The sequence below is a fragment of the Ostrea edulis genome, chromosome 4, assembly GCF_947568905.1.
Source record: "Ostrea edulis chromosome 4, xbOstEdul1.1, whole genome shotgun sequence".
In the NCBI taxonomy this organism is placed as follows: Eukaryota; Metazoa; Mollusca; class Bivalvia; order Ostreida; family Ostreidae; genus Ostrea; species Ostrea edulis.
Window position 1 is genome coordinate 82,657,066 of NC_079167.1, and position 12,078 is coordinate 82,669,143.

General features: G+C 32.4%; 2 protein-coding genes across 2 annotated transcripts; one reads left to right on the top strand and one right to left on the bottom strand.

Moving 5' to 3' along the window:
• Nucleotides 1–487: 487 nt before the first annotated feature.
• Nucleotides 488–2,077, bottom strand: LOC125671306 (centromere protein K-like). The gene has a single exon (XM_048906893.2). The coding sequence runs from the start codon at nucleotides 1,992–1,994 to the stop codon at nucleotides 1,251–1,253; it is 744 nt and encodes a 247-aa protein (XP_048762850.2). The 5' UTR covers nucleotides 1,995–2,077; the 3' UTR covers nucleotides 488–1,250.
• A 203-nt stretch (nucleotides 2,078–2,280) lies between these two features.
• Nucleotides 2,281–11,689, top strand: LOC125671298 (eukaryotic translation initiation factor 2 subunit 1-like). Its single transcript, XM_056163977.1, has 8 exons — nucleotides 2,281–2,375; nucleotides 3,588–3,848; nucleotides 4,124–4,203; nucleotides 5,229–5,377; nucleotides 8,301–8,407; nucleotides 9,151–9,248; nucleotides 9,918–10,061; nucleotides 11,240–11,689. Exons 2-8 carry the CDS (start codon nucleotides 3,611–3,613, stop codon nucleotides 11,405–11,407), a joined length of 984 nt encoding a protein of 327 aa, XP_056019952.1. The 5' UTR covers nucleotides 2,281–2,375; nucleotides 3,588–3,610; the 3' UTR covers nucleotides 11,408–11,689.
• The last annotated feature ends 389 nt before the right edge of the window (nucleotides 11,690–12,078 follow it).

Genomic DNA, 12,078 nt, shown 5'->3' on the forward strand with positions numbered 1-12,078 from the left:
ACAAAGCTCAAACTTATTCCATGGATTTATCCCGAATATCTCGGCGACAGAAAAATTAATTTGTCCAACGCTACGCTATACATTTCCTGAAAGAAGAACTTTTGCAAATATTACTATTTCACCAACATGCCCAGTAAAATAAAGAAATTTCATTACTTTTGATATCAGTATCCCATATATATTAAATTAGATAATTCTCTTGATGCTTTAGAACTTGGGGGATTTACTGTGACCAAAAGCATGTAATCTCGCACAGTACTTTAAATTCTCTCAGGTTTAGATAAATATATTCTCAATTCAATAAATACACCTAACTACTTTAATACAAGCATCTAGTTTATAAAAAGTAAGAAATTTTAGACATGTGAAAAACTGTACCTGGGCACATACATAGAATACTACTATCTATATTCATTATGAAAATTTGTGATGGTCATTCAACTTAGGATAAAGTTGTTTTGAGTTATGCCTATGGAAATAAAGCATGTTTTAAGTTTTTAATTATTCACTTTATTTACCAATTCACCCTTCATGTTTGCATACAATCATGTTACACATGAGATATATAATGATAATAAACTAAATAACAGTATATGCATGTATATATATATTTTACATATAAGTGCCATCAAACTGTATTGCATATGACATTAGTATTTAATTATAGCGCTACTTTTATTGTGCAATTCAAAACATTCATGTAAAAATTCCCATAACCTATCATGAACTACATTGACAATTTGACAGAGTTCCATAGTACTTGAATCTTTACAATGGTTTTCCTTTGTTATTTCATCATTTAAATTATTGGTTCAAAGGGTAATATTTCTTTTATATCCTTATACATATAAAAGCAGTCATGAAAAATTTAACAGTAGTTTTACAAAACTAAAAAACAACTTTCATTTGGAATACATGGTTTTGAAAATCAACCAGTTTCGATTTCTAAAGGTTGGGCAGATATTCTTAGCTTTGTTAATATAGAGCATGTAGAGTGTACTAAATAAAGATTTAGATATTAAAATATTTAATAAAGAACAATTTATAACTCATAATAATTTTGGTTCATAACTGAAAATTTGAGTTGTTATATATTGTTCGTCAATAAAAACTGTTGAAAAGGGTTACTGCTCTAGATCATTTGATTTCAAAATAGATAGTTTGAAACTTGAGTGATTAACAGAGTAATTAGTGGATGATATAATGAGTAAAATGATACACTGACTGTTTCTTGTAGATTAAAATCTCTGTTACAAGTGAAACGGAACAAGTTTTATCTTTGCATTATTGTCTGGATGTCTTGTGACAATTTGACATCTCAATAAAAGTTCAACATAAGGAGGCCAAATACTGTCTACGTCAATGTAGGGATCATTTGGATCCTCCATGCACTTATTCACCAAATCTTCCAGGATAGATTTTAAGGATGACAAGTTTTCTGTGCAGTTGCTCTCTGATGACCTCAGTTTTCTTCGGGCCTCATTGACAACTTCCTGTGTGGGCAATGGGAAGTGCTTATTAATGAATGTTCCGAGACTGCTTCTCATTTCCTTGCCTTGCTTCTTCGCACTCTTCAGTCGGTCTTCCAGCTGTTGTTTATAACTGTCTGTTGGGTTTTTTCTTGTATTCTGTTCCTGGACTTTGTTTGTTAAAGCCGTCTTAACTTTGTTAAGCTGGCCATTCACATCCAATTCTTTCGACACATCTGCTGCCAAAACTTTTCGTTGAGAGCGAAGTGCTGACAAGGTCAGCTGAAGCTCTTCTATATTCTGTTCGTATTCGTGAATCAACGTTCCGATGTGAATCTTTTCACTTGAAGGTGTACATCTATGTAATCTGCGATCTGGCGCCGTTGCAGCTGTCAGATACTGTAGCCGAGATTTTTCTATTGAATTCGCATCATCTTCATACGTAATTGGTTTAACTATAGAATTTAAGTCACTTAAAACAGTTTCGAAAGCTTTGTATAAATCTTTTGTTGTCTCGTTATCCATATCTCATTCTATTAGCCTAATTAGGCTTATAAACAATTCAAGACTTGAAAATTACCCGCTTTGTGGCAAATGCATTTCGATCCCGATTAAATATTTTTCAAGGATTTTAATTAGCTCATTCTAAACTTTATTCGTACCATTTGTTGACTTTTCAGTATAAAGGTGTTTCACTTTTTTTCCTACATAAATATGTAAATTATTTTATCTCACTGTTTTCTTTTCTTTGATTTATAGCAGCCGAGTCTGTAAAATAATTTTATGTCAATGTAAATCAATAACCTAGGATTATACACGAAACATTATATGTACGGTTGACTTAATTGCATCAGAAGGAACCATCGCGTTTGCCAGGTTCGGTTTGCCAAGCCATAAAAGAAGTTGGTAAGTTGCTGTTTAGAATGAACGGAAAGACTTTTTTATACATTTTATGTTATTTACATTGATGATTCTTTTACAGTTTTACCCACAGTAATAATTTGTACTTGTGCTGAATCGTTAACAATTTCGGGCAATGAGCAACCGGTGTCCACGTGAAAAACAGCTGGTTAGTTTCGCTGTTGGCTTTGAAATCTAAATAAGATGAATTTTAGATCGTACATACGTTTCATATACCACAGAGGCGATGATAAATTCATTCTAAATTGAAGAGGTTGCAATTATTTGTCACATACTGTGAAACAGAAAGAGGAAATTCGGATGGTTCTGAAGTAACGATTGGCTTAAACAATTAAATATTTTTAAAAATGATTTGCTAAAAACTGTTACAAAAATGATTATAACCATTTGTTTTTAACAATTGAATGTTTAAATTACAAATTGCATCTCAGAGTCTTGTATTTGTGGCACTTGAATAACTGTTTAAGCAACCAATGAACAAAAACATGACAGCACCCATACAGCTCACAGAAATGTCTGTGGTAGAATGTAGTAGAGGTGTGTATTACCGGTACATTTCGATATATTGATTCACCCCTAGAATGTAGATATTATTTCTTTTTGCTTGCCAGTTTTGACATTTTCCATTCACATACACGTTACCTTTAGAGCCTTGCTTTGCAGGCAGGCCTTTGACCCATCTGAGCTTCACTCGGTATATCCATACTAAATTTATATTATGGAAAAATTTCTGATATTGTAAACCCTGCAAATCTTATCCAGACTAGACATGTTTGTTAATTCAATACAAAATGCTCAAATCTTATACATGGAAAATCATGATAACAGAATAGACGAATTTGTACAATGTACACTTAAGTGTCTGCTTTAACGATGGAGTAGTTACTATTTTGCCTGTGTGCATATTACTATCATCATGTCTGTAGGATTCCCTATATATAATTAATGGTGCTCTTGTCATCAATAAAATCATGAAATCTTGAAAAACATTGAAGAATTCATTGCTTAATATATGAAGGTATGAATAAGTCTTAAGTGCGTCTTGTTTTTACAGGTTTATTGTGACAGTTCCACATCATGGTGTTGTCATGTAGATTTTACAAGTAAAAGTTCTTGTTTTTACAGGTTTATTGTGACAGTTCCACATCATGGTGTTGTCGTGTAGATTTTACAAGTATTAAGTTCTTGTTTTTACAGGTTTATTGTGACAGTCTAACATCATGGTGTTGTCGTGTAGATTTTACAAGAACAGGTACCCTGAAGTAGAGGATGTTGTTATGGTTAATGTCCGGTCCATCGCTGAGATGGGAGCCTATGTTCATTTGCTGGAATATAACAACATTGAGGGTATGATTCTTCTCTCCGAGTTATCCAGAAGACGTATTAGATCCATCAACAAACTCATTCGTATTGGGCGAAGTGAGTGTGTGGTGGTCATCAGAGTTGATAAAGACAAAGGTAAGCTGGCATCAACAGTTTTCTGTACATATGTCTTAATTGATTAAATGCAATTTGTGTAAATACAAAATCGGTGTGAATTTCAGTGGGTGAATGTTTCATTGAATTGTTTAAACGCGGTTTAACAGGCTAAATCTATGTTTACATGATTTATGATTATTTATGTTTAACATGAACTAGTTTTGAATATTTTCAGCAGTTCTTCATGTTCAAAATTTTATTGAATTTATAAGTTTTATTGATAAGTGTTCAGATAATATTTTGTTTTCTTTTAGGATACATTGATTTGTCCAAAAGAAGAGTTTCACCTGAGGAAGTCACTAAGTGTGAGGAAAAATATGCAAAAGCAAAAGCTGTAAGTGAGATTTGATGTTGTGTAAAGCTGTAAATGAGATTTGATGAGTGTAAATCTTTAAGTGAGATTTGATGAGTGTAAAGCTGTAAGTGAAATTTTATGGGTGTAAAGCTGTAAGTGAAATTTTATGAGTGTAAAGCTGTAAATGAGATTTGATGAGTGTAAAGCTGTAAGTGAAATTTTATGAGTATTTTTGTTAAGTTCAGTGGACTCTAAAAAGATCTAGCAAAAAATTGCAACACTACTCCTCTTTTTGGCAGATTTAGTGAGAGTTTATAGTATACCACACCTTGTCCACAATCAATGAAGCATGCTCATTTGCATAACATTGTTGTTAATTAATGGGGATACATATTATTTTATGTGCGGTTGTATTAGACACATTTTGACCGGTGCAGGAACCTCTGTCCACATCTAATGAAATTCAGGTTACTGATTACACAGCATTCTTGTTATACCGGTATCTGCCAAAGGTGAAAATAAAAGTAGCAGATTGGAACGCTAGGAAAACCAAGATGAATATCGGATTTTTTTTAAAGAGAATGTCATTTCTTGTGCACTTTGCTGATTGATTTTTATGCTGGTTGTTTGTTTTACATCCTTTTGAGAATTTTCCACTCATATTGCTGCATCACCAGCTGTTGGTGAAGTACCACAAATTTAGACCCATGTTAGCACTCATGGCCATAGCAGTGAAGGTTCTTGAACATGCCAACACCTGCCACAACACTGGACCTCTATCATGTCTATCTTTAAACTGATATCTGAAAGACCGATGATTCTCACCTCTAAAGTCAGAGCTTTTGGCAAAGGAGCAATCACTACCTATGTTTAAGTCTTAGATTTGACAGAGCCATGGCATGAGTGGGACTCAAACTCACAACGTCTACCATTGAGTTACTGTGACCGGTCGGTGTTGAAAGAAATGCTTCTCAATCCAATTCTTCTTTTCCATGACCATATTTCATTATCAGAAACAAAAAATTTATACAGGAAATGAAGGGAAGTTGATGTTTTCTCTTCAGGTTAACAGCATTTTACGTCACGTTGGAGAGTTGATGAAATACAACAGTGATGAACAGATGGAGGAGTTGTACACTAAAACAGCCTGGTTCTTTGATGACAAGTACAAGAAACCCGGAGCTTCTTATGAAGCATTTAAACACGCTGTAACGTAAGTTTACACGTCAATCAAGTTTTACTGCAACATAAGTTTACACGTCAATCAAGTTTTACTGTAACATAAGTTTACACGTCAATCAAGTTTTATTGTAACATAAGTTTACACGTCGTAAGTTTACACATCAATCAAGTTCTACTGCAACATAAATTTACACGTCAATCAAGTTTTACTGTAACATAAGTTTACATGTCAAGTTTTACTGTCACATAAGTTTACACGTCAATCAAGTTTTACTGTAACATAAGTTTACACGTCAATCAAGTTCTACTGCGACATAAGTTAACAGGTCAATCAAGTTTTACTTTCTTAACATAGTGATGTCGTTAATGAAATATACAATAATGTAAACAATTCTTAACATAGTGATGTCATTAATGAAATATACAATATTGCAAATAATTCTTAACATAGTGATGTCGTTAATGAAATATACAATATTGTAGATAATTCTTAACTTAGTGATGTCATTAGTGAAATATACAATAATGTAAATAATTCTTAACATAGTGATGTCGTTAATGAAATATACAATAATGTAAATAATTCTTAACATAGTGATGTCATTAATGAAATATACAATATTGTAAATAATTCTGAACATAGTGATGTCGTTAATGAAATATACAATAATGTAAATAATTCTTAACATAGTGATGTCGTTAATGAAATATACAATAATGTAAATAATTCTTAACATAGTGATGTCATTAATGAAATATACAATATTGTAAATAATTCTAAACATAGTGATGTCGTTAATGAAATATACAATAATGTAAATAATTCTTAACATAGTGATGTCGTTAATGAAATATACAATAATTTAGATAATTCTTAACATAGTGATGTCGTTAATGAAAGATACAATAATGTAAATAATTCTTAACATAGTGATGTTGTTAATGAAATATACAATATTGTAAATAATTCTTAACATAGTGATGTCATTAATGAAATATACCATATTGTAAATAATTCTTAACATAGTGATGTCATTAATGAAATATACAATAATTTAGATAATTCTTAACATAGTGATGTCGTTAATGAAATATACAATAATGTAAACAATTCTTAACATAGTGATGTCGTTAATGAAATATACAATGTAAATAATTCTTAACATAGTGATGTCGTTAATGAAATGTACAATAATGTAAACAATTCTTAACATAGTGATGTCATTAATGAAATATACAATATTGTAAACAATTCTTAACATAGTGATGTCATTAATGAAATATACAATATTGTAAATAATTCTTAACATAGTGATGTCGTTAATGAAATATACAATAATGTAAATAATTCTTAACATAGTGATGTCGTTAATGAAATATACAATAATGTAAATAATTCTTAACATAGTGATGTCGTTAATGAAATATACAATAATGTAAATAATTCTTAACATAGTGATGTCGTTAATGAAATATACAATAATTTAGATAATTCTTAACATAGTGATGTCGTTAATGAAATATACAATAATGTAAATAATTCTTAACATAGTGATGTCGTTAATGAAATATACAATAATGTAAATAATTCTTAACATAGTGATGTCGTTAATGAAATATACAATATTGTAAATAATTCTTAACATAGTGATGTCGTTAACGAAATATACAATATTGTAAATAATTCTTAACATAGTGATGTCGTTAACGAAATATACAATATTGTAGATAATTCTTAACTTAGTGATGTCATTAGTGAAATATACAATAATGTAAATAATTCTTAACATAGTGATGTCGTTAATGAAATATACAATAATGTATATAATTCTTAACATAGTGATGTCGTTATTGAAATATACAATATTGTAAATAATTCTTAACATAGTGATGTCGTTAATGAAATATACAATATTGTAAATAATTCTTAAAGCTGTTTGACCTGTTCTTTTCTTCCAAAGCATAAAAAAATTACTTTGGTATTCTACTGTAGCTGAGTTGGTTTAAAAAGTAAAAAAAAAAATGCCAGAAAGCTTTTGCATTTACAAGAAAATGGGGGGAAAGATTATTTGCGGAATAGATTTAATGTTCGAACACTTTAAATTGTACCCTTGTGAATGTTGGGAACTATTACACATCACTTTGATGTAAATAGTGAAGCAGGACGTCGAAAACACGGTCATCTAAGTTAGTTGACAGATTAATCACCAAATCAATCATTTTACACAAACGTCTGCATTCTCAAGCACATCACAATATTCTGACTTCAGTACCCATGTTTGTTCATGTCGGAAACTGTCAGATGACTGTCTCTTGACTATACACCAATTAAAACCAAATACTGCTGGTTAAAACAGTTGTTATGATATATAAGGCATGTTCGATGTCCTTATAGATATTTGAATGTAACAAGTTAACAATGTTATCAAGTAAACAAAATTTGTTGAAACATAAGACCAATCAGCTTTAATGTCTTTGTGAGTTTAAAGGAGATTTTGTTATCTTTACTCGTTTATTGATTTAATATATGCATGAACATAATTTTAATTTAGATTTTATCAATGAAATTCATGAAAAATTGCCATCTCTTGTTTAAAAAGCTAGGTTCACTTGTTGACTGCTAATCTGTAGATTGTGTGTTTGAGCATGTTGAGTCCAGCAGTGGTTTTAAAAAATTTTTTCAGATTGCTTTCTAATAAAACTGCATTTTTGGACTAAATAACATAAATTCGAAAATTTTAATTTCAAAATATTATTGTACGTATCTTCCACTATTCATCCTTATCAGATTTCTCTGGTTTCTTATTCCTCCTTAACCTGAACTACATCTCATTGGCATATTGTATCTGTCATCTTCACAAGCCAATGAGTTTACTCTGCATTTCTTCCCCCAAACTACATGAAATGCGTGGTTCAAGTTAAAATTCATTTGTGTTACCATTGTGTTTGAACAGGAATCCTGAAATTTTGGATGAGTTGGACATTGATGAAGAAACGAAAAATGTTCTCCTGCAAAATATTAAGAGGAGACTCACACCGCAAGCTGTAAAGATCAGAGCAGGTAGGTAACTGCTAAAAAATTCAATGGTGTTTAAAGTCTTATGTGATCATTGCAAGATATTACATTTATTTTCCTCTTCATTGTCAGATATTGAAGTCGCCTGTACGAATTACGAGGGAGTTGATGTGTCCTATTTTGATATTACCTCTATTTTCTTTTTCTTTATCAGATATTGAAGTCGCCTGTACGAATTACGAGGAAGTTGATGTGTCCTATTTTGATATTACCTCTATTTTCTTCTTCTTTATCAGATATTGAAGTCGCCTGTACGAATTACGAGGGAGTTGATGTGTCCTATTTTGATATTACCTCTATTTTCTTCTTCTTTATCAGATATTGAAGTCGCCTGTACGAATTACGAGGGAGTTGATGTGTCCTATTTTGATATTACCTCTATTTTCTTCTTCTTTATCAGATATTGAAGTCGCCTGTACGAATTACGAGGGAGTTGATGTGTCCTATTTTGATATTACCTCTATTTTCTTCTTCTTTATCAGATATTGAAGTCGCCTGTACGAATTACGAGGGAGTTGATGTGTCCTATTTTGATATTACCTCTATTTTCTTCTTCTTTATCAGATATTGAAGTCGCCTGTACGAATTACGAGGGAGTTGATGTGTCCTATTTTGATATTACCTCTATTTTCTTCTTCTTTATCAGATATTGAAGTCGCCTGTACGAATTACGAGGGAGTTGATGTGTCCTATTTTGATATTACCTCTATTTTCTTCTTCTTTATCAGATATTGAAGTCGCCTGTACGAATTACGAGGGAGTTGATGCTGTGAAGAGAGCATTAAAGAAAGGTCTGGAATTATCTACAGAATCCATGCCAATCAAGGTATACACAGCTTACTTCACTTAGATATTGAGAATGGATGAAAGAGATCAACTGCATTTATTTTTAATTTAGATACAGATGTATATTGAAAATAATCAGTGGGTCCCCTGAATTTCAATTTATCAAGCACTGTATCTTTTGGTGATCCAGTCTTTACTTGTATGTGCAGGGTTGGAAACTGAAATTATGAGCCAGTCAAAGGGCTTGCTTCACTCACATGTTGCCAGCTCTGTTCAAAATCTGTCAGTCCTGATTTTCAGTTTTGTAATGTTTATCATTTTACACAAATGAATCTACTAATAAAGCTTATACAAGTATGTGACATTTGGTGTTGTATACTGGCTGTAAAACGTAGCCCAACTGCAGGCTGTTATACAAAATTTTGTCCCTTGCTTAAGAAATAAACTCTCGGGGGGCAGTTGGGTGGACTGTAATATCCAACCCTGGTATACTGCAGATTATGTACTTGAACTATGTTGCTGAGGAGCTGGAAAGAGGGAAACCCTCTCTTCCTTATGAGAGTTTGTGAGATTTTATGAGTTGTATATATAGGGTTAGAAATTCCTTCTGCAAGTTTGTGTGACAACTCTGACTCTCAGAATGTCAAAGTTTGAATCTCAGATTGTCAGTAAGAGTTGTCTTTCTTTTGATGCCCTTACTCTTCCACAGATCAATCTGATTGCCCCGCCCCTGTATGTGATGACTACATCCACACTGGAGAGAACGGAGGGACTGGCCACACTAAACAAGGGCATCGCTGTCATCAAGAGCACAATAGAGGAGGCAGGGGGGATATTTAACATACACAAACAGGTGAGGTCAAATAATAATTTCAGCATTCCTGACAGATAGACACAAACAGGTGAGGTCAAAAAATAATGTCAGCATTCCTGACTGATGGGGGTTGTCATTAAGATTCTTCTTCACAGAAATAACAATTGTTGGAAATATGGATATGTACTCGGCAGACAAAATTTAACCAAGAAGTGTGACTGTTTTTAAAAAGTTTACAACAGTTCTGCCTGATTCGATATCCATAAAAAACTGCAGATTTGTTCAATAACAGTTCTGTCTGATTCAATATCCATAAAAAACTGCAGATTTATTCAATAACAGTTCTGTCTGATGCGATATCCATAAAAAACTGCAGATTTATTCAATAACAGTTCTGTCTGATTCAATAACCATAAAAAACTGCAGATTTGTTCAATAACAGTTCTGTCTGATTCGATATCCATAAAAAACTGCAGATTTATTCAATAACAGTTCTGTCTGATTCAATAACCATAAAAAACTGCAGATTTATTCAATAACAGTTCTGTCTGATTAGATATCCATAAAAAACTGTAGATTTATTCAATAACAGTTCTGTCTGATTCGATATCCATAAAAAACTGCAGATTTATTCAATAACAGTTCTGTCTGATTCAATATCCATAAAAAATTGCAGATTTATTCAATAACAGTTCTGTCTGATTCAATAACCATAAAAAACTGCAGATTTATTCAATAACAGTTCTGTCTGATTCCATATCCATAAAAAATTGCAGATTTATTCAAAAACAGTTCTGTCTGATTCCATATCCATAAAAAATTGCAGATTTATTCAAGAACACTAGATGTGTACTGACAGTATTACAGTGTATCTCCTCTAAGCATTTTCAAAATGTGTGAATGAAATAACATAAGACCATGGAAAACAGTAAAGCAATTTTCAGTTAGATTTTTGTGTTTTGTACAACACTTATTTATAATCTCCAGCCACCTCCGCTACGCTATCAGAAAAAGCAAATGCATGGTCTACATTATTGTAAATATTAGTTACACAAGTCAACAGTAGGTAATAGAAAAATATTGTATAAAATGTTTATATGGCGTTGTTTCTTTCAACACAAATCATTTTTTAAAATTAATGATTTTAGCCTCATTTTTCAATACCAGAGTTAGACAAGCATTGATTGACACTTACTTATGCGGATTTACTTTTACAGCCCCGTGTGGTGTCGGACATCGACGAGATCGAGCTGGAGAAACACTTAAAGCAGCTGGAGGATGACAATCGGGAGGTGGCCGGCGATTCTGACGATGAAGATGATGTGGAGGGGATGGGGGAGATAGATGGAGAAGAACCAGGGGACGAGGATGAGGGGGAAGACTGAGGGGGTGGATCTAACTGTATTCTGGTGGTGCATTCTAAGACATATTGTGGAAACTTGTACAGCAGAACTATATTTAAGACCTCCCTGTTTTTATGTACTGCTGTAGTCATTAAGTTACTGGGAAACAAGTACCCAGTAAATTGCTTTGAATCCAACAGACTTTGGGGGAAACATTAAAGAGCCAACAGATAATATTTCATGGCTGTTGGTTATGTCATCATTATAATACTTTGTCATTGTACTACATGTAGTAATCTCTAAATTAAACGTTTTTTAACTGTTTCTTTGTTTTGTGTTTTCCTGCTCTGTTTTATAGTAGGATGTGACTTTGTTAAAATGTTAAAGAACTGTATATGATAGTCCCAGTAAAAGCTTTAAAGGACTGTGTATGATAGTCCCAGTAAAAGCTTTAAAGGACTGTGTATGATAGTCCCAGTAAAAACTTTAAAGGACTGTGTATGATAGCCCCAGTAAAAGCTTTAAAGGACTGTGTATGATAGTCCCAGTAAAAGCTTTAAAGGACTGTGTATGATAGCCCCAGTAAAAGCTTTAAAGGACTGTGTATGATAGTCCCAGTAAAAGCTTTAAAGGACTGTGTATGATAGCCCCAGTAAAAGCTTTAAAGGACTGTATATGATAGCCCCAGTAAAAGCTTTAAAGGACTGTGTATG